At 35.9% G+C, this 23,911-nt stretch overlaps 2 protein-coding genes and 1 long non-coding RNA gene across 6 annotated transcripts in view; 1 reads left to right on the top strand and 2 right to left on the bottom strand.

Annotated features, from left to right (window-relative positions):
• Positions 1-23,911, top strand: part of LOC144304165 (uncharacterized) — a 36,220-nt gene that overhangs the window by 8,217 nt on the left and 4,092 nt on the right. For 2 of the 4 annotated variants that reach the window (XM_077882629.1, XM_077882628.1), the window contains exons 2-3: positions 5,210-5,304; positions 23,652-23,696. In XM_077882629.1, the coding sequence (XP_077738755.1) occupies positions 5,246-5,304; positions 23,652-23,696 (104 nt within the window). In that variant the 5' untranslated portion in view covers positions 5,210-5,245. Of the gene's footprint in view, positions 1-5,209; positions 5,305-22,699; positions 23,499-23,651; positions 23,697-23,911 lie in introns of those variants that run through there. The other 2 variants (XM_077882630.1, XM_077882631.1) reach the window with 2 other exon arrangements.
• Positions 13,229-15,732, bottom strand: LOC144304166 (uncharacterized). Its single transcript, XR_013371121.1, has 2 exons — positions 15,547-15,732; positions 13,229-13,555 (listed from the first exon to the last, which is right to left on the bottom strand). It is a non-coding gene; the product is annotated as an uncharacterized LOC144304166 (long non-coding RNA).
• Positions 21,518-23,419, bottom strand: GK2 (glycerol kinase 2). Its single transcript, XM_077882627.1, has one exon. It carries the CDS (start codon positions 23,364-23,366, stop codon positions 21,702-21,704), a length of 1,665 nt encoding a protein of 554 aa, XP_077738753.1. The 5' UTR covers positions 23,367-23,419; the 3' UTR covers positions 21,518-21,701.

The raw sequence follows: 23,911 nt of genomic DNA on the forward strand, positions 1-23,911 counted from the left end.
TGAATTTATTATTTAATATCTTCATAAAAGATATTTTCTCTGGGTTAAAACTATGAATGAATGATATTTTAATTAATGCATATGATAAGTAAAGTAGCCTTTGTATTCCCAATCGAAGTGCAGATGAATATCTCTTGTCATGTAAATCAAAGAAAAATCTATTGCCTTGACTTGTAAACTTTGTTCTTTACATATCGTGCAATGGTGTTGACAGTGGTTTCCTTGTGAAGAAAACAATCTAAAATATGTATTATACATGACAAAGCAGAAGTTCTCGTAGTATACATCTACCCAGTATGACATTATCCTGCCACATTATACTTCATTTATTCATCCTGTGCATTCATCAAGATATTTATTGCCTTCTACCCTATACCAGGTGCCATGCTAGATATAGGTTCCCTATAGACAAATGCCATGTTCTAGAAGTTAAAGTAAGGTCATGTGTCTAGAGCACAGAGAATGAGGGAGCTCTTGGTAGGAGATGAGGCAGGAACAGACCATGTGGAGCCATGAAGCTCATGTTGAAGGTTTTGATATTTATCCTAAGAACAGTGCAAAAGAAGACAAGAGACATGATTAAATTTGCATTTTAACATGCAAATCACTCTGGTTCAAAAGTGCAGAAGAACCTGGAGAAGATCAGGAAGGATAAGAGGACCAGAGTTAGGATGCGAGTAAATACATCTGATGAGAAACAGTGGCAATTTGAGAAACAGCAGCAGAACTAGACAAAGATGAATGAATTTAAGAAATGTTAATGATCTAAGATTGGTAGGATTTGGTGAGAATACGGATATGCTCTAGATAGCAATGAGATATGTGGGAGAGACATGTCCAAACAGGACTGTCAGTTTTCTGTATTCCGAAACTGGCTAGTGACACCCTTGACTGATGCAGATTGAAAGCACTGCAAGAGGATCATGTTAAGTTAAGCCTTTGGGATGGGTCTAATCTCTTTGTCTTCTTCACATATTCAAAGTTTATAAGAGCTTATTGCTTCTTTCATTTTTTGCTAGATTTTTGCCTTATTATAAAAGTAATCCAGTCCATTGCTTTGTTAAAAAAAAAAAAAAGGAAAGAAAAGAGAATGACAGAAAAAAGACTAGGAAATCACCTATTGGTCTATCAATTTTAACAAAGCAATTATAAACAAAAAACTGGCTAGCTGGTAAATGGATATTTTAGTTTACTTGAGACTTATTACAAGAGTATATTTGTTTCAATTTAACTTTTTAAAAAAATATTTTTATTTATTTATTCATGAGAGACACACATAGGCAGAGACACAGGCAGAGGGAGAAGCAGGCTCCATGCAGGGAGCCTGACATGGGACTCGATCCTGGGACTCCAGGATCACGCCCTGGGCCAAAGGTGGCACTGAACTGCTGAGCCACCCAGGCTGCCCTCAATTTAACTTTTTGACGAGAGTCTAAAATGTAAACCCAAGATAAATTTAAGATGTAATTGCTAAGAGTATATTTTTAAAAACCCTTTAGTTTCTCTTAAAATTGGCTAACACTCATTATATTAGAGTTTTCTTCTCATTTGGAACAAAGATGGACTACCTTGAATTATCTTCAGAGCTTCCGTATTTATTCAAATTCATTGTTCACATCATATATTAATACAGCTGGCATTCTGAGAGCTTGTCATGATTGCCTTAGGAGAATGATGACATATTCAGACATACAAAAATTTTTTCTAGTTTATGTAATGAGAGAATTTACACTTTGGGATTTTAAATTGCAGACAAGACTCTAACTAATGTCCCACTGTTCAATAGCTCTAACTTTATTAGTCAATAATGATCTTTTTTCCAAGACAGTTTTCCTCTGTTATCTGAAAGTAGAGCATTTTTTTATAAATTTATTTTTTAATGGTGTTCAATTTGCCAGCATATAGAATAACACCCAGTGCTCATCCCGTCAAGTGCCCCCATCAGTGTCCGTCACCCAGTCACCCCCACCCCCCGCCCACCTCCCCTTCCACCACCCCTAGTTCGTGTCCCAGAGTTAGGAGTCTTTCATGTTCTGTCTCCCTTTCTGATATTTCCACGAAGGCAAAAGAAACAAAAGCAAAAATGAACTATTGGGACTTCATCAAGATAAGAAGCTTTTGCACAGCAAAGGATACAGTCAACAAAACTCAAAGACAACCTACAGAATGGGAGAAGATATTTGCAAATGACGTATCAGATAAAGGGCTAGTTTCCAAGATCTATAAAGAACTTATTAAACTCAACAGCAAAGAAACAGACAATCCAATCATGAAATTGGGCAAAAGACATCAACAGAAATCTCACAAAGGATGACATAGACATGGCCAACATGCACATGAGAAAATGCTCCCCATCACTTGCCATCAGGGAAATACAAATCAAAACCACAATGAGATACCACCTCACCCCAGTGAGAATGGGGAAAATTAACAAGGCAGGAAACAACCAATGTTGGAGAGGATGCGGAGAAAAGGGAACCCTCTTACACTGTTGGTGGGAATGTGACCTGGTGCAGCCACTCTGGAAAACTGTGTGAAGGTTCCTCAAAGAGTTAAAAATAGATCTGCCCTATGACCCAGCAATTGCACTGCTGGGGATTTACCCCAAAGATACTGATGTAGTGATACACCAGGACACCTGCACCCCGATGTTTATAGCAGCAATGGCCACAATAGCCAAACTGTGAAAGGAGCCACAATGTCCTACGACAGATGAATGGATAAAGAAGATGTGGTCTATGTATACAATGGAATATTACTCAGCCATTAGAAACGACAAATACCCACCATTTGCTTCGACGTGGATGGAACTGGAGGGTATGATGCTGAGTGAAATAAGTCAATTGGAGAAGGACAAACATTATATGGTTTCATTCATTTAGGGAATATAAAAAATAGTGAAAGAGAATAAAGGGGAAAGAAGAAAAAAATAAGTGAAAGTAGAGCATTTTTATGAAACGTTTTGTAAGCTGAAATGACATAAATCAAAGAATCAATTGCCATTTCATTAAAGCTAAAATGCTTTTGAGTCTGTTAGCAAAAACAACTGTTAATGTAGGAATTTCTTAAAAGCAAACTTTCAGATCGTGGGGGAAACCTATATGATATTTCATACACAGTGGTTCTTTAGTATGATCATGAAATGTGTCACTTAGGAAATGTACTACATATTGAGAAAAGGAAATTCAGCCCCCCCCCCAAAAAAATAGATAAAAGAAAGCATATGATCAACTTTCTTCTGTCTGACAGTTGCCCATAGTTTGAGTAATTTCATTGACCCTTTAGCTTCCAATCAAGAAAGTCTAACAGAAAATTTATTCAGTGATAGATTGAATTCTTCAGAGCACAGTTTTTACAGTGGATAAACTTTAGTGCCTGGGGAATTCTAGGCTTACATTTTTTTTTTTTTTTTTTTTTTTACTATGTCTCATATCTCATACCTTGCTTAAAATACTGCCAACTTTCTGACAGATACTCAGTTCTAGAATGTGGTAAAAGGCCTAAAGGAGACAGGACAACTAAGTGGTGTTTAAGATCTGTTGTTGATGTGCTGAGAAATATTAATACAATTTAAATTAATAAAAAATTAAAACAGAGTTTCTTTGGAGCCAGTTTAGAGTTCTGGACATTATTTCTGTTGAAGAAAGAATATAAAAATTTAAATATGAGGAAAAATTCATTTTTACTTATTTGTCATGTTTTTTCTTTTCTTCTTTTTTTTTAATTGAATACCTACTTCTGCCAAACTGTACCATAGGAGGAAAAAAGGAAAGAGAGCCTCTACCTTAAAAATGGTTGTAGTTTAGCAGACAAAAATAAAGAATCAAACACAAATGCAATTTAATGTACATTCCTCAAGGAGTGTACCACATTTTAGGGACTCTGAATAGGTAGACCACATTTTAGCCCGGGAAGGAGATTATGTTACCTAAGGAATATTTTCAGTTGCATATATAGAATTCTAATTCTAAGCCAAATCTGGATTTATTTGCTTACATAACTGAGCAACTGCCCTTGTATCTACTTGCGATGGACTACTCTTACCAAGTACAAGAAACTGTGGCAAGATAGGATAATGCATTTTATTTATTTTTTTAAAAAGATTTTTATTTATTTATTCATAGAGACAGAGAGAGAGAGAGAGAGGCAGAGACACAGGCAGAGGGAGAAGCAGGCATCATACAGAGAGCCTGACGTGGGACTCGATCCCGTGTCTCTAGGATCACGCCCTGGGCCAAAGGCAGGCGCTAAACCACTGTGCCACCGAGGCTGCCCAGGATAATGCATTTTAGTAGAATTGGGAGATGGTAGAACTTCTCACCTCAGTCTCTTTTCCTGCTCTGTTTAGAAGCAATTTCAGAACCCAGAAGCAAGAGATGGAAAGACCAAGAAACAGGACACCTGGGTGGCTCAGAGGTTGTGCATCTGCCTTTGGATGGGGTCTTGATCCTAGGGTTCTGGGATCGAGGGCTCCCCCTGCAGAGAGCCTGCTTCTCCCTCTACCTATGTCTCTGCCTCTCTCTGTGTGTCCCTCATGAATAAATACATAAAATATTAAAAAAGGAAAGACCATGAATCAAGAGTCCTTTCAGTGATTTGAGGACCCACCACAGTCAAAAGGCTGTGTTCTTTGATACTGGCTTGGTTGGTTGAGTCAAAGAATTTATTAGAGTTGGAAGTCACTTAGGATAGCAGTTCTCAAACATGCTGCAGGTTAGAATCATTTCCAGAACAACAATAATGACAGCAATAAAGTCAACAAATCAAATCAAAATTTCTTTTATTTTTTTAAAGATTTATTTATTTATTTATTTATTTACTCATGAGAGATAGAGAGAGAGAGAGAGAGAGAAGAGAAAGAGAGAGAGAGGCAGAGACACAGACAGAGGGAGAAGCAGGCTCCATGTAGGGAGCCTGACGTGGGACTCTATCCTAGGTCTCCAGGATCACACCCTGGCTGAAGGCAGCACTAAACCACTGAGCCACCTGGGCTGCCTCAAATCAAAATTTCTGATAATGGGGGCTCAGCATGGATATTTTTAAATGTTCTTTGGATATGGCAAGGAAAAGAAACCTTGTGGTTTTTCTAGTCCCAGATATTGTAGAAACTGCCCACTTAAGGATACAGGTGCAAGATTGTGTAAAAAACAGTGAACAAAGGAAATGGCATTCTTGTGAATATGATGCTCCTCATTGTTTCTGCTCTAAGGTTGTCACCTCAGTGTGAAGGTTGAAGCAACTCTTAATGACAAGAGGTGAAGAGCTTGGAGAGATGGCATTTTACAAGACACCTTATGACACTTGGTATGATCTTACCTTCCATTTTATCCGCTGTATAATGTAGTCAGGGGGAAATAGCTATCAGGGTTGCATATTTGTTTGCTCATACTATGAAAGAGTACATTTTTCAAAAGTAAAATATCTTATCTTTGGATTCCCATTACCTAGCTGACACAATACTGGACATATAGTGGGCACTCAGTAAATGACAACTGGATGAATGAATCTAATGATGTCATAGCATTATCTCAAGTTTTCTATCCTGTAGTTATATTGGATTTATTAGAAAACCTAGGGAATTTTCAATTTGTGAAAATAGAAGACCTATCAAAGAAGGTACTTCTATAATTTTTGTTTACAGCGGTAGCAACTCAGAAGCAAATTGTATTTCAAGATTGACAAGAAAATTTCTGGGAATGTTAACAGTAACATTCATGTCCATGCTTATTCATTAAAAAATAAAAATAGGGAATCACCAGCTCAACAAATTTTTCTGTTGTATTTTTTAATGAGCCCTGTGATTTTACCCTAGAAGAGAATAAACAGTAGTTATACCTTTTCATAGAGTTTATATATTCTGCTAAAAACATTCAGGAAACATAGTAACCTCTAAAATACTAACCTATTAGGAAACTTCAAGTTTAAAATGCCACATTTGTTGGACATTTGACATGTTTTGTTTCTCCTTGTTTAGTATTCATCTTTAAAATTCATTTTGATAGCAGGTCAAATACCAAATACATTTTTCCTGCTAAGTATTACACATTCTCTCTAGCAATAAAGGTTCTAGATTCAGGCAAGGGCAAGTCTTTTGAGGACACATAAGGCAATAGCTTATAGTGCAGTTTACTTGCCCAAAGAGTTCTTGGCTCTGTAGTGTTGACAATAACAGAAATGTATTTGGACATCCCAAACCCAGTCAGATATGACTAGGAAGATAATGAAAGGAACAGATGGATATCTTTGCAAAGCAGAAATTCCAGAGCCAAACTGGGGTCATACCCTTTTTGTTCAGGAGATGTGAGAAAGGGAGCAGAAAAAGGTCAGGGAGAAGAACTTAAGGATCTCTGTGTGAAAGATCCCTCTACAGAGTCTTAAAGATTCTAGAAAACTAAAATGCATATTATTTCAGGTTTATTATGCAGAGAATACTGAAATTTGGAACTATTGCCTTATGGATAATAAGGCAAACAAGGTAACCACCTTTAGAGTCTCTTTCAGCACATAAAATGTCAGTTCTTAACTATTAGAATATGTTTTCCTTGAAAAAGAAGACAAGAATAATTGAAACAGCAAGATAAACCTTATATCCTAAGAATTCTTTGAGGACCTTTTTTTTTTTCATTCTTTTTTTGTTTTGTTTTTTTTTTTTTTTTTTGAGAGAGAGAGAGAGTGAGAAGGGGCAAATGAGAAAGGGAGAGGAGGATCTTAAGCAGGCTCCATGCCCAGCACAGAGCCTGATACAAAGTTCAGTGTCATAAGCCCGAGATCATGACCTGAACTAAAATCAAGAGTTGGATACTTAACTGAGCTACCCAGGCACCTCTCTCTACTGGAACATTTTAATGAGAAATCTATCATGGATCATTCAATCTTCCTCTTTTGTTTTCTGGTTGTTCATAATCAATGATACTTTCATACCAATGCAATTAAACTAGATGCTCATATAATATAGGAGCAGTGAAAGAATTTCATGTGGACTAATTTTTTAAATTGTAATAAAATATACATTACATAAAAGTTACTCTTTTAACCACTTTTTTAAAAAAAGATTTGTTTATTTATTCATGAGAGACAGACACACAGAGAAAGAGGCAGAGACATAGGCAGAGGGGGAAGCAGGCTTCTCACAGAGAGCCCAATGCAGACTCGATCCCAGAACCCGGGATCACTCCCTGAACCAAAGGCAGACACTCAACTGCTGAGCCACCCAGGTGTCCCTATTTTATCCACTTTTAAGTGTAAAATTCAGTGGCATTGTGTACATTTACATTGTTATACAACTGTCACTATTGTTCATCTCCAGAACTTTTTCATCATCCCAAACTGAAACTCTGTATCCATTTAACAATAATTATTCATTACTCCTGCTCACCAGCCGCTGATAATCACTATTCTGCTGTCTCTAGGAATTTGACTATAAGCAGAATCATACAATATTTGCCTCTAACTTATTTCACTTAAATGATATCTTCAGGGTTCACACATGCTGTAGCATGTTTCAGAATTTCATCCCTTTTTTGTGGTTGAATAACATTCTACTATATTAGCATACCATAGTTTGTTCATCCATTTGTCTGTCAATGGGCATTTGGACTATTTCTACCTTTTGACTCCTGTCACTATTGCTGCTATGAATATTGGTGTACACATATCTGTTTGAATCTCTGCTTTCAATTCTTTAGGGTATCTACCTAGAATTGGCATTGCTGGATTATATGATAAGTCTGCCTAATTTTTTAAGGATGCTTCATACTGTCTTACATAGTAGATGAACTATTTTGCATTCCCACCAGCAGTGCATAAGAGTCCCAATTTCTTTGCATCTTTGCCAACCATTTTTTTCACTTTCCTTTCCCCTCTGCTTTCTTTCCCTCCATCCTTCCTTTCTTTCTTTTTCTTTCTTTCTTTTCTCTTTCTTTCTTTCTTTCTTTCTTTCTTTCTCTTTTTCTTTCTTTCTTCTTTCTTTTCTTTCTTTTGATAATAGCCATCCTAATGAGTATGAAATGTTATCTTTTTGTGGCTTTGATTTTCATTTCCTAATGACTAGTGATGTTGAGTATCTTTTCATATGCTTATTGGTTTTTGTACATCTTCTTTAGAGAAATGTCTATAAAACCCATTTTTTAATTGGGTTGGGTTTTTTCGTTGTTGGTTAATGAGTGGCAGCGATTCTTTATGTATTGTAGATATTAATCCCTTATCAAGTATATTATTTGCAAATATTTTCTTTCATTCTGTGCGTTGCCTTTTCATTCTTTTAATAGTGTCCTTTGTTGCACAAAAATTTTTACTTTTGAGAAAGCCCAATCAATTTTTTTTCTGTTGCCTGTGCTTTTGGTGTTATATCCAAGAAATCCTCATCAAATCCAATGTAAGAATGTTTTTTTAAATGTGTTTCTATAGCCCAGAAAAAAAAGCTGATTAACTTCTCTTTCCATTCTTTTTAGTTATACTTTTTACATCCTCTTAAACACACAAAGGATACATAGAACTATTATCCAGTTTACCAAATAATACCTTAGTTTATAAGCCATGCTTAAAATACAGTAATTAAAACTGTACTGGTCTATGATTATTCTTTCTCTTTTTAATGACTCTTCTGAGATTCAATTTTAAAAGTATAGAAAGCAAAGAATCTCCCAACTCTTCTGTCTTTACAGTGATGACAGTTATAATAATAAGGTATTGATCTAAGTACTTTACATACATTAACTCATTTGACCCTCAGTTTACCCATTTATTTCTTACAACTATCTTTATTATCATCATCGTATCCTCCTCCTCATCTTTATTTTAGAATTGAGGAAACTAAGGCACAGAGAGGTTAAGTAACTTAGCAGAGGCCACACAGTAAATGGTAGAGGCCAGATCTGAAGCAAGTAGTATATGCTCTTACTGTTTTTTTTTTTTTTTAAATTTATTTATGGTAGTCATAGAGAGAGAGAGAGAGAGAGAGGCAGAGACACAGGCAGAGGGAGAAGCAGGCTCCATGCACTGGGAGCCCGATGTGGGATTCGATCCCGGGTCTCCAGGATCGCGCCCTGGACCAAAGGCAGGCGCCAAACCGCTGCGCCACCCAGGGATCCCTCTTACTGTTAATCCATGCTCTCTTCTCTCAGTAATGAAACTAGCAATCAAAGAGGCACAGACATGAGACTTTTTTTTTTTTTTATCATATTACTCAACTTCAGCATAAACCTTTCATGGAGCTCTAGTCCCTATAGGAAAAAATAAGACCTATGTTCTTAGGTTGACATTCAAGATTCTTCAAAATCTGGCTCTAATTTTTACTACCCACTTCTTTCTATAGTCATCTGCTCCATTTAAGCTGATAAGCTTAAACTATAGGACTTGTCTCTGATGCTATTACTCATATCATTTTCTACAGCTAAGTTTATTTTCATCTCTCCAACTTCATCAATTGATATCCTATCCATCTTATAAATCTGGTTCATATCTTAAGAGTCTGGTCCTATCATTATAATATTTATCTTCTAAATCCAGATATAGGTGTCCTTTACCTCTGTTTTACTTACTGTATATGAAATCCACTCATTTGCACATGTGTTCTTTCATTCATTCACCAAATAGTACTTTTCAAATACAAGTTTACTTCAAGAACATTTATGTATATGATACATTGTCACTACTAGATTATAAAGTCTTAGAACAGGCACCAAGGAGTCTCCACTTTTATATTTCCCATGATGATTCACATAGGGGGAATTTAATGAATATTATGGATTGATTCATTAATAAGTTGAATTATAGAACCAATAAGGCTGGCAACGTTATTTTCATGAGAGATTATTACTCTGAGGATAAACCCTCTTTCTTTGGAAGCCTGTATCATGATCAATGAGAAACTAAAGACTAGAAAAAAACCTCATAAATGAATTGACTACTCTACACTACTGTAAGCATCAGTCTAATCAGATGAGAAAAAGATTCAAGTTAAAAAGTCCTGAATTTGGTATTTTGGGCATTACAGACTGGATGCAAAATCCTTTTTTTAATAAAAATATTTGATTAATATGACTGATGTGGTTAGAGTTATTTTTAGAATCATGCAGTAGGGTTAGGTGTAAAGAATAATGAAAAGCAACACAAAAAAGCAAGAAATATTAAAAACTGAAGTAACTTGGTTTGATAATATTTTTGGAAAACTATAATGCAATAACTGATTCCTAAAATAGGTTAGTGATCAAACTTTATAAATATTTAAATCTTTCCAAGAATCCTACTTATTCACCTCTAAATAATGAAGAAAACATCTACTTTTTATGATGAAAGAATGATATTTACCCATGAAAGGGAAAATGCCATCAACAAAGTCTCATTTTATGTCTCTAATTTTGGCTCCTTAGTGAATGTGACTTCTCTTTAATTTGACAACTTCGAGGAAGAGCTAGCTGCATGGTGAATGAAAAGATCACATGACTTTCAGTCATGAGATCTGAGTTTCAATAAGAGAGCAATCAGGAACTCAGATATTTGATTAGAGGACCAGAAAACCTGAAAGGTGTGGTGGAGGCCACGTTGTTGGTGGAAACAGTGGGTGAAGTGAAGCTAGGAAAATCGATGGAAGGCTGACTAAACATACATGGAGCTTACATGCTATGCTAATTAGCTTATCTGGGAAGTGGTGAAATTAGCCCAAACCTTAAAGCTGTAAGATAAAATGATCAGATTTCTGTTTCAAGGAGGAAGTGGGGCTCTGTCTGGACTCAGATGACAGGGCAGGACCTGAGTAATCCTGTTGGCTGCAGAGGTCACCATGTGGGTTTTGCAGGCTACAAGCCACCAGGCCACCCCCAAGGGCTTAGAGTTCCAGACAGACTCAGGCACTGACCCAGAGTCCGGTCCATCCACATACCCAGTGAAGAGGATGACCTTCCTCCCGCCGCTGCATCAGGACCACCAGAACATCTCTGGAATAAAGGATTCAAATGTTGGGAGAAGACTCATCATGGAGTTGACATTAGGAAAACATAGCTGAAAATCAGGTATGAGCAACCAATGAACAAGGTCGGGCCAATAAACACCAGCTCCTGGTGGCTCTAATGGTTGCCCTGACCATACAGGATCTTCAATCCAGGATCGTTTTCCCATCCTTCCTCTGAACGGCTCCTGCAGCTGAAAGGCCAGTAAGCCTTTATCTACATGGAGATAAGACCCGGGACTCCTTTGAGTGGGGCAGGGGAGTACTTCCCAAGCCAGATCTGTGGTGCTGGGAATTGAAAAAAAAAAAAAAAAGGAATAAATTATGTAAAATTAGAGAAAGACAGAGATGGAGAGGGGATGGAACAGGAAGAGAGGGAGAATCATGGTGGAAATGTAGAGGATAAATTTGAGAAATGTGACAGGAAAAGTTAGGTTACTCATTATCAGGAGATAATGGTGATACCTAAATTTCAAGGGTGAATGAAGAGGAAGAAACAGAGACGTGACATTTTGTTTTATTTTGTTTTCTAATTAAATTATTGAACTAAATTGGACAGTTATCATTAATATGTCTATTTAAAGCTTATTTTCTTTTTTCCTCATTTTTAATTTTCATCTCGTATTTTCTAAACATTTTTCTTTTCTTTTTTTTAATTCAAGAATAGTTGGCACACAATGTTACATTAGTTCCAGGGACATAATATAGTCATTCCACAAGTGTATATATTATGCTATGCTGGCAGCAAGTGTAGCTATAGAGAACAGACATTTTATATTCATTTCCCTAAGATCCTTAAGGGGGACTAAAAAACAATTTTTAACTTCTATGTTAAAATATGGGAATATGGGAAAATCCCATATTCCCACTAAATATCTAAATATTATTCTTAGAACTGAAATCCTCAAAGAAAACTTGGTGTATGGTATAGAATAAAGTTCTAGGTTCTAATCCTAGCATATCCAGGTACAAGGTAGCCATTAAGTGTTGGCCCATCATGTCCTTTGAACCCTGGTTTCTAAATATCTGAAATAAGAGGCCTGAAATATAGGATCTCTAATTTCTAGCTGAAATCCATTAGAAATATACTTTAAGTTTGAAGGTCTATTTTTTGAAGTCTTAGGTTATCTTCTTGTAGCAGTCTCTCACATCTGGAAAGTGAGAAGTAAATCCTCAGTTCTCCATGATACATCTATCAATTACATGGCAAAAACGAGACATCATGAGAAGTTATAGAAACTATTTTTTGTAGAAGGTTTATACCCTTTTTTTAGCACATTCTTCTTATTTGTAGACATAGCATGATTCTTTTTTTTTTTTTTTTTTTGCATGATTCTTATTATGTACATCAGGGCTGGTATGAGTAGGGGAAACTGTAGTGGAGTAACATAAAAAGATGGGAGAAAAGCATACCTATAAATGGGCAAAGGATTGACAGTGATAGAGCTGCAGCACAGAAGCTGTGAGGGGATGAATGAAAAATAGATAAATGATAGTCCAAGTACTTATTGAGGCAAACATTTGGTACATAATTTGTTTTTGGTACAATTGTAATGAATGTCATTCTCCTCTATGGAACAACACGCCAGATCTTTAGCACATCGCTGCTTGGTGCCCAGTGGGCAGCAAGTGCCCGATTGACAATGCCACTTTTTAACGCATGTTCATCTGCAGGAAATTAAACAGATTGCCGTCCTTTTGATGTTTGTGAATATGAGTAGTAAATACCGTATGATAGGACTCAGTGGATTTGTTTCCGGAAAAAGAAAAAGACAAAGAGGAGGACAAAGAATGGAAGGAAGAGGGGAAGGAAAAAGAAAGTTGTATCTCTTTGAAATGAAGGGATCAACTGAGTAAGTCTGAAAGGATATCATTGTCACGGAGGTGAGCAGCAAGATTTGTATCTAGAAAAGAATGGTACATCTACTAGTACACTCCTAAATTTCTTTTTTGCTCCATGACTAAAGAAGTGACTCCCCAAAGAGTCTATAAACATTATATTTTTCAGAAATAGAAAATCATTAGAGAATAGAGAATGGCTTTATTGTAGTTCAGAATCTTCCCAAATGTGCCTACTTTAAGTGGCCATAAAAATTGTATGCATGCATGAGTGAGTGTGTGAGTGTTCACCAAATTATTTGTTGGCCAAGACATAACTCTAACTTTCATAAAAAATTCACAAATTATCTCCTTAGCTTATTAAAGTATATCTTGTTAAAAGTCAGAGTTGTTTGAGGTAGCCAAGATCCAAGAAAAGCTCTGTTGAGTGAAGCAAAAGGAACATTAGAATGTAAAAATTTAGATTTTATTCTAGTTCCCAGCATATTTACACTTTACAGTTTCTACTTTTTTCTATTAGACAATATTTGTCTAAAGGGTCTCTCAAGCCCTTTTCAATTCCTGGCTCTTCTGACATTGTTAGTGTAGAGTTTTCTTTGAAAACACTCTCTTTCAAAAACATTAAATTCTATGCAAGTAATCAGGTTCCCCAGATGAATCATCTCTTAAAAATTTAAAACTATATCTTTTGGGTCAGGAAGGTGGTTTTCTTGTTGTTTTTTCCTCAATGTTCTTGACTGAGAAACTGAGATGATAGTAGATATCCATGGCCTATTTAAATAGAATTATGGAGAAGTGATTAGTTAATTTAGTGAAATACACTTGAGACCAGACAAAAACTACAACCAGAGAGAGAGAGAGAAAGAACCTAATCACAGCTTCCAGCTCCAGGATGCCTTCCCATACTTTGCTCTGGTCAGCTTACTAAATCTGTATCAAGGTGGCAATGGGAAGGTGCAGATAAGAAGGACGCCTACTCCAGTTCAGAGAAGAAACTAGACCAATCAGTTATCCTTATTTGTGATCACTAGAACATTTTTGCCCTGTTTATTCCCTACCTCATTTTTGAAGCTCCTAGTACAGGCATATACTAAATAAACGTCTCTGTACTGTTTTTGGCTTTGTAAATATTTTCCAAACTTAGAAAACATATTTTAAAAACTGGATATAAGAAAAATTTTTGGATAGTTTACAATAAAATGAATTTCATAGTTTAATAAAAGATTAACAGTCTTATCACTCTGTACTTTTTTCCCACCAAAGGTCAAGGTCTTCTTTTTTTCTTTCTTTTTGTAAAATAAATCAGTTTGTTGAGGGCTGAAATGATAATGAACTGTAATGTATGCTAAACACATAGAGGACAAGGATCACATGCAATTTCTCTGAGGCTCAAATAAATTGGGCTGTAAAGGTTGTTGATGAAAACTCTGGGGGAATATTTAAACATTAAGTTTATTAAGTTTATTCATTTTATTTTGATTGAAACAATCAGAATAGACTAGAGAGCTGTCATTTTAGTGGAGGTTAAAATAGGTGACTGGCTGAGATGATATTGTATTTATTCCAGACTGCTGGAAGATTACACTAGGGGATCTTATTATTTCATATGATTTAAAAAAGGGCATGGAAACAAATTTTCCATATCTAACACTCATAGAGTTGGTGCATAATGTTCCACCTAAATGGGGATTGTTTAATGTAGTATTTATACATAGGCATTGAGAACAAGGGTTCACCAGTGAGAGAAACAGTAGCTTTCCTATAAGATTATGGATATTAATATCAAAGTGATAATATAAGCACCAGAAATTAAGCACAAACAGATAATAATCTAGAATTCTCTATGGGGTGAGGAGAGAAAGTTGCTTATCCTTTTAAGTTTGATGTATATGGTTTACCACTCCTGGAGCTAAGCTAGAAATGATTTAGCTGTTTAGTGCATGCTTCGTCTTTAATTAGATTTAATAGTACAGCTTGTTTCTCTTTGGATACCTTTAACATTCCTTTCCCTTCAGGGCCTTCTTTGTTTCTTTTCTTTCTCTTTCTCCATACTTACCTGGCACCTCCACCTTGCATGACTTACTTTAATTCACAAACTGCAATCTTTGGAAAATAGTGTTAGAATTAAATTCTTTTCATTCTCCTGGTTAGTGTTTGAGCTCGTGCCTTCTCACTCACACGTATGCCTGACATTAAATGATGACTTGCTGTTTCATAACATGCATGCAATGAGAACTGATCATCATAATTTAACTATGTAGTTCTGCTTACTGGCAATATAGAGAAATTATTAATTAGCTAATTTTATTATAGAATATACAGAAGCTCCTTTATAGCCTTGGGGCAAAAACATTGTAACTTACCATATCATATAAGTTAAATTATGAAAATGAGACTTATAAAGGCAAAGATAGAAAAAAAGGAAAGCTGGTAATCACAGGATTATAATATTGAAGAGGTGAGAATGAACACTGAATTTGTGAACTTTTAGCCTGATTTTCTTATATCTTTGTGTGTGACTCTTTATAAGGTCATTTCCAATGGGTCCCAGACTGAGAATTATGGCCAGATAAGTGAAATGGGAAATTAATTTGTTTTAAATGACACTAGACATTATCATGTACTTTTCCAGCCTAATCACACAAATGACTTCAAATAAAGCTCATGGACCTTCTAGAGATAGAAATTGGCATACCCCAGGCTAACAGACTGTAGAATCAGTGAGGCTAGATCAGTATGCATAATAGAGAAGAGCAACTTACTTGAATAAACTCTGGGTATATTCCTTCAGAGTTTGAAGATAAATTTTTCTCTTTTTATTTTTTAAATGTTTTATTGAGTTATAATTCACATCTGAAAATTGCACATAAAGCGTTCAATTTGATTAATTTTGACATATATATTCACCCTGGAAACCATCACCATGATTACTATAATGAACATATCCATCTCCCTCCTGCCCGGATTTTCTTTTTGCCCCTTTGTAATCATGCTTCATATCCCTTCCTGCTGACTCCTCATCCCCCCATTTCCCAGGCAGCCACTGACCTGCTTTCTGTCATTATACAATAGTTTGCATCTTCTAGAATTTTATATAAGTGGAATCAAACACTATGTATATACTTATTTTGGTCTGGCTTATTTTGCTCAGCTTAATTACTTTGAAATTTATCTATAGTATAGTGTGTAAGAAGAGTTGCTGGGTAGCATTCCACTGTGTGGATATACCATGATTTATTTATCCATTCACCTGTTAGCGGACACTTGAGTTGTGCCTATTTTTTGGCTGTAATAAGTAAAGGGATGTGAACAAATCTTTGTATGAACATATGTTTTCATGTCTCTTATGAAATACCTTACTAATGAATACTCTTACTTTCATGTCTCTTATGAAATACCTTACTAATGAATACTCTTACTTTCATGTCTCTTATGAAATACCTTACTTATGAATACTCTTACTAAATACCTAGGATAATATGATAGATGTATATTTAATTTTAAAAACTGTTAAACTATTTTCTAAAATATTTGCAGAATTTTACATTGCTAGCAGATTCATATGAGAAATTCAGGTTCTGTATCTCTCCCAACACTCGCTGTGGTTATTTTTCAATTTTAGGCATTCTAATCAATGGGTAGTTGTATCTCACGTGATCTATCTTTGCTAATATGGTGAAGTATGTTGAGTTTTCTAATTGCACTTATTAGTTTGGCTTTATAATTCCCTAACTTTGTTGTGATCTCTTATTTTTTGTATATACTGTTGGAATAATTTTGCTAAAATTTTGCTTAGATTTTTTGCATCTATATTTATAAAGGGTATTCATCTGCAGTTGTTTTTTTCTTGTAATATCTCTGGTGTTAGAATCAGAGTAATGTAGTCTTGTTTACATAAAATAAGTTTGGAAGGGACCTTTCCTTCTCAGTTTTCTGGAAGAGTTTGTGTAGAATAGGCATTATTTCTCCATTGTTGAAGCCATTTGGGCATGGAGTGTTCTTTGGGGTGGAGGGGGATAAACTAGAAATTCAATCTATTTAATAGATATAGGGTCATTCAAGTTATTATTTATTTTTTTCTTTTATGGTTTGTGTTTTCCAAAAATTATTTCATCTAAGTTGCCAAATTTATTGACATAAAGTTACCATAATACTCCTTTATTATCATTAATATCTTTATGGTCTATGATGATATAACTCTCATTCCTGATACTGAAAATTTTTGTCATTTTTTTCTTTTTTTTTCTAATCAGGCCAAAAGTTTATTATTTTGTTGACATTCTAAAAGAAACAAATTTTGGTTATATTGAGTTTGGCTATTTTCTATATCATTGATTGGTAGTCTCATTTTTTTCTAACTACTTTGTATTTAATTTATATTCTATGTCCACTTTCTTTTTTTTTCTTTTTGTTTTTTTTATTGGAGTTCAATTTGCCAACATATAGCATAACACCCAGTGCTCATCCCACCAAGTGCCCCCCTCAGTGCCCAACACCCAGTCACCCCAACTCCCCCCCACCTCCCCTTCTCTTACCCCTTGTTCATTTTCCAAAGTTAGGTGTCTTTCATGTTTTGTCACCCTCACTGATATTTTCACTCATTTTCTCTCCTTTCTTTTATTCCCTTTCACTAATTTTTATATTCCCCAAATGAATGAGACCATATAATGTTTGTCCTTCCCCGACTGTCTTATTTCACTCAGCATAATACCCTCCAGGTCCCTCCATGTCGAAGCAAATGGTGGGTATTTGTCATTTCTAATGGCTGAGTAATATTCCATTGTATACATAGACCACATCTTCTTTATCCATTCATCTGCTGATGGACACCGAGGCTCCTTCCACAGTTGGGCTATTGTGGACATTGCTGCTAGAAACATCGGGGTGCAGGTGTTCTGCCGTTTCACTGCATCTGTATCTTTGGGGTAAATCCCCAGCAGTCCAATTGCTGGGTTGTAGGGCAGGTCTATTTTTAACTCTTTGAGGAACCTCCACACAGTTTTCCAGAGTGGCTGCACCAGTTCACATTCCCACCAACAGTGCAACCCCCTTCTCCACATCCTCTCCAACATTTTTTTTTTTAAGATTTTATTTATTTATTCATGAGAGATACAGAGAGAGAGTCAGAGACACAGGCAGAGGGAGAAGCAGGCTCCATGCAGGGAGCCCGACATGGGACTCGATTCCTGGATAACACCCTGAGCTGAAGGCAGACACTCAACTGCTGAGCCACCCAGGTGCCCCATCCTCTCCAACATTTGTTGTTTCCTGTCTTGTTAGTTTTCCCGATTCTCACTGGTGTGAGGTGGTATCTCATTGTGGTTTTGATTTGTATTTCCCTGATGACCAGTGATGCGGAGCATTTTCTCATGTGCTTGTTGGCCATGTCTATGTCTTCCTCTGTGAAATTTCTCTTCATGTCTTTTGCCCATTTCATGATTGGATTGTTTGTTTTTTGGATGTTGAGTTTAATAAATTCTTTATAGATCTTGGGTACTAGCCCTTTATCTGATATGTCATTTGCAAATATCTTCTCCCATTCTGTAGGTTGTGTTGTAGTTTTGTTGACTGTTTCTTTTGCTGTGCAGAAGCTTCTTATCATGATGAAATCTCAATAATTCATTTTTGCTTTTGTTTCTCTTGTCTTCGTGGATGTATCTTGCAAGAAGTTGCTGTGGCCAAGTTCAAAAAAGGGTGTTGCCTGTGTTCTCCTCTAGGATTTTGATGGATTCTTGTCACACATTTAGATCTTTCATCCATTTTGAGTTTATCTTTGTGTCTGGTGCAAGAGAGTGGTCTAGTTTTATTCTTCTGCATGTGGATGTCCAATTTTCCCAGCACCATTTATTGAAGAGACTGTCTTTCTTCCAGTGGATAGTCTTTCCTGCTTTGTCGAATATTAGTTGACCATAAAGTTCAGGGTCCACTTCTGGATTCTATATTCTGTTCCATTGATCTATGTGTCTGTTTCTGTGCCAGTACTACACTGTCTTGATGACCACAGCTTTGTAGTACAATCTGAAGTCTGGCATTGTGATGCCCCCAGCTATGGTTTTCTTTTTTAATATTCCCCTGGCTATTCGGGGTCTTTTCTGATTCCACACAAATCTTAAGATGCTTTGTTCCAACTCTCTGAAGAAAGTCCATGGTATTTTGATAGGGATTGCATTCATTGTGTAAATTGCTGGGTAACATTGACATTTTCACAATATTAATTTTTCTAATCCATGCTATTTCCACTTTCTTAAGATAAAAGCTGAGATGATTAATTTTAAACCTTTTCTTTCTTCTAATATAGGTTTTTAGTCCTATAAATTTCTCCCTACATATTGCTTTAGTAATCTCTCATAAAATTTGATATATTGAGTTTTTATTTTCATTGTTTTCTAAATATTTTATTTTCCTTATTTATCTCTTTAACTCAGGGATTATTTAAAAGTTTGTCATTTAATTTCCAAATATTTGGAGATTTTCTAGAAATCTTTTTTTTTTATTTAAATTCAAGTAACATATAGTGTATTATTAGTTTCAGAGGTAGAGTTCAACAATTCATCAGCTGTATATAACACCCAGTTCTTATCACATCATGTACCCTCCTTAATGTCCTTCGTCAGGTTACCCCATCCCTTCACCCTCCTCCCCTCCAGCAACCTGTTTGTTTCCTATGATTAAGAAACTCTTATAGTTTGTCTCCCTGACTGAATACATCTTGTTTTATTTTTCCCTCCCTTCATCTATGCTCCTCTGTTTTATTCCTCAAATTCCACATACGAGTGAAATCATGTAATTGTCTTCCTCTAATTGACTTATTGAATTTAGCATAATACCCACTTGTTCCAGCCACGTCATTGCAAATGGCAAGATTTTATTTTTTGAAGCATGAGTAATATGCTATCTGAACACACTGGAATTATAAATCAATTAAAAACTGATTTCTACGTGATTTATAATTCTAATGTATTTAGACAGCATATTTGTATAAAATTCTCTTAAATTCATTAAGGCTTGGTTAATGGCCTGAGTAAGGTCTATTTTGGTAAATGTTTCATATGAACTTGAAAAGAATATATATTCTATTGTTGAGTGGTATGTTCTATGAATGTTAATCTAGTTGTATGATAGTATTGTTCAAATCTTCTATAACTTACTATATACCTACTTGGTCTAGCAAACATTGAAATGATGAAAGATTTTGCTTTCTGTATTTGAAGTTCTGCAATTAGTATATATATTTAAGATTGTTATGTCTTCTTTATAAATTGACCCCTCTATCATTGCAAATGATCTTTTTACTGGTAATGTTACTTGCTCTGAAATTTACCTTCTGATATTAATATAGCCACTCTTTCTTTTGATTATTATTAACATGGTATTTTTTAAATCCTGTTTCTTTTTAACTATTTTCTCTTTATCTCTAAAATGTGTTTCTTAAAGGCAGTATGTATTTGATTCTCTTTTATCTAATATGATCTTTCTTTTTAATTGAGTTCATTAGACTACTTATAATATGCTTATTGGTATGGTTAGGTTTAAATATATTTTCCTGCTATTGTTTTCTATTTTCTTATCTATTTTTCACCTTTTTCATCCCTTTTCTTCCTTCTTTTGGATTAAATGAATATTTTTATAGTTCTAGCTTATGTGCTTAATTTGCTTATCAATTATGACTTTTTGTTGCATTATTTTAGGATATAGAATATACATCTTTAATTATCAGTATAACTTCAAATGATATTGTACCATTCCCATATAGTATGTGAATCTTACAATATTACACTGCCATTTTTCCACTTCCAACTTTGTTGCTATTTTTGGTTTCTTTTACATACATATGCTTAAAATCTATATTACAGTATTATTTTTGTTTGAGCAGTTGATTCTTTTTTTTTTCTGTTTGAAGATAATATTTACTGTATGTAGTATTCCACAGGCCTTTCCCCCCAACATATTAAGGCAATTATTTGGTAAGGCATAAGAAATATAGTTGATATCATAAGATACTTCTTTGTGTGTCAACATAAAACATATACCCAAATTTCAAGTACTGCCTCTTTAAGAAAAAGTTTTTCCTGGTAAATAACATGCATTTCACTGCCCCAAATTACATACAAATGTTTATCCCAAAATATGTATGTATCTAATGGTACAGTTAAGACTACCCTTCTTATACACTTACTTTATAAGTGGGTTACTCTATATGAAGCATATAAGAATATATGTTACACATGCCAAATAAAGTAAGTAAAGTGGAGAGATTTTTTTAAAAAGGAAAAGTTCTTCTACATATAAGAACTACACAGAAAGTCAGTGTAATTACTGAGATCATGTAAAATGTCTGAAGAATTTTAATTTGGCAAATAATTTCCAGGACAATATCTAAGCCTTGAGAATACTAAGTTCCTATTTTAAGAATCTATGTTTCTGTTCAACATTCAGCAAGATACTATGGTCTCCCTAATATATACAAAGGAGGATTTGGCAGGGCTACTAAAAACAACAATAACAGCAATTCTCTCAGTTTTAGCAAGCTAGTTATAACTATTTACCAAGTATGTGTACCACAGAGAACTAAATCTTGGTCCATAAGTGCTAGAAAATATTTGATGAAAGACTTTACAGACAAAATCTGAATATCCAATATTTTAGAGGGCATGCAGTAGGATTTTATGACAACTGAGGGGGTTAGCCCCCAGGGTGCCTGGCCCACCCAGCCTGTTAAAAAACACACCACAGTTTCTAGTGTTTTTTACTGTAATTTATTTATTTCAAGCCACAGGTCTACCTTTGGGGTTCCCATAAGTCATGCAGCAAGTGGTTTATAAATAAAATCAGTCTATGATAGTGCCATCATGTTAAGAGACAGACTTGCTAGATTCTTTATGTAAAAAGCTCACATGTTGGGAATCCATGCTTGGTATTAGTATGATATACCTGAAATATATCTTGCTCCAATTAACATTATCATGCTACTCACTATAAAAAAGCCCAAGGGCAGACAAGAGAAGATAGTAGGATCACCACTTTCAGGATACTGAGTTGTAACCCAACCCATCGACTTCCTCACAGCTTTCTTCCACGTAGAATAACGAATTTCACTTTCTGTGGCCTTGATCTGTGGCTCAAACCGTTCCATAAAGATGACTGACAAATCCTCAGGTTTAAGACTCCAAACGCCCACCCCTTCTGCAGCTCCTGCTGCCATGGCAGCTCCCAGTGCAGTTGTTTCAGGCATAGAGGGCTTTATTACTGGAATATGCAGAATGTCTGCTTGTAGTTGCATAAGAATTCTGTTGTTGGTCATTGCTCCATCTACCTGCAAATGACTGAGGGGAATTCCACAGTCATAGTTCATGGCATCCAAAATCTCTCGGGTTTGGAAACAAACAGATTCTAATGCAGCAAAAGCAATATGATTTTTACTGGTAAACTGAGAGAGACCACAGATTATTCCTCTTGCACTGGGCTCCCAAAAAGGTGCATATAAGCCTGAAAAAGCTGGGACAAAGTAGCAGCCGTAAGAAGTACCTACATCTTTAGCAAGTGTTTCAATTTCCTCTGAGGTGTTTATAATTCCAAGATTGTCTCTTAACCAGCGAATAACAGCACCAGCTATACCAACAGAACCTTCTAAAGCATAACATACTGGCTTGTCTCTGCCTGGTTTATAAGCTACTGTGGTCAGAAGGCCATGTGCAGAAAATACACACTTATGACCTGTATTACATAGTAAGAAACAGCCTGTGCTGTACGTGTTTTTGGCCTGTCCCTCTTGGAAGCACATTTGTCCTACCAATGCAGCAGACTGGTCCCCCAAGCACCCAGATATTGGCTCACCTTCCAAAGACCCAGCTTTTATGCGGCCATAGATATCAGAAGAACTCCATACATTTCGAAGAATGTCCATCGGAATGTCAAAAAAGTCACAAAGCTCTTTATCCCATTCCAAGGAATGGATGTTGGAAAGCATCGTCCTGCTTGCATTTGTTACATCTGTACAGTGGACACCTCCATTAACTCCTCCTGTCACACTCCAGATTAGCCATGAATCAATGGTACCCAAAAGAGCTCTACCTTCTTCAACAGCCTTTTGAACTTGCCTCACATTGTCAAGAATCCAACGAAGTTTCACTGCACTGAAGTAAGTGCTAAGTGGAAGGCCTGTCTCGGACTTGACAAAGTTATTATTTCCTGGAATTTTTTTACTAAGGTTTTCGAGGGTAGGCTGGGTTCTTAGATCAAGCCACACTATAGCATTATAGAACGGCTCTCCAGTTAACTTGTCCCAGATTACAGTGGTTTCCCTCTGATTGCTGACACCAGTGGCTTTTATGTTGGATACATCAATGTGCAGTTCAGCAAGTTTCTGGCATGTTCTCTCTATACACTCATAAACAGACTGAAGAATTTCCTTAGGGTCTTGCTCCACCCATCCTTCTCTTGGGAAATCTTCTGTTAATTCCACTTGATGGTGACTAAGCAGATCTGCTGTTTTTGAACTGAAAACCAGAAAGCGAGTGGAATTCGTCCCCTGGACCACTGCCCCCACCAACGGCCCCACAACCGTTTTCTTTGGGGCTGCCATGTAGCCAGTCAGTGGCTGCTCTGAGGCTCTGGTGCGGTTACCAAGACACTGAGGTGTTGGGGGGAGGAGCACGCAACACCTCGGAACGCCTGGAGCCTATGTGCAATGGCTGCCTGCGGCCACTGGATGCCTGTAAGATTTCCCTGAACATATATTGTAATGTGGGCCTGCTGGAAAAAAAATTCTTCTGACTTGAGAATGTCTGAAAAATATTTCATCTTATTATTATTATTTTTTTTTTTGCCCTAGAATTCAGATTAATTTTTTTTTTCTTTTTACTTTCAGGGCCTTGGAACTGTTGCAGCACCACCCTGTCTTGTATGGTTTCAGGTGCGAACTTTGCTGTCATCCTATTTTTGACATGTCTGTTTATCTTTTTCTGCCTTTGGTGCTTTTGTTTTTGTTTTTATCAGTAGTTTTGGTCAGTTTGTTGATAATGTTATTTGGTGTCATTCTCTTCTTATTTCCTGTGTCTGGGACACATTGGGCTACTTAGATCTGTGGGTTTATTATAGATCTCATGGAATTTGGAAAACCTTGGGCCA

The sequence above is a fragment of the Canis aureus genome, chromosome 33 (genome assembly GCF_053574225.1).
Source record: "Canis aureus isolate CA01 chromosome 33, VMU_Caureus_v.1.0, whole genome shotgun sequence".
Taxonomy (NCBI): domain Eukaryota; kingdom Metazoa; phylum Chordata; class Mammalia; order Carnivora; family Canidae; genus Canis; species Canis aureus.

Excerpts from the sequence above, each read along its gene's own strand:
- GK2 (XM_077882627.1), bottom strand. The coding sequence starts at position 23,366 with ATGGCAGCCCCAAAGAAAACGGTTGTGGGGCCGTTGGTGGGGGCAGTG.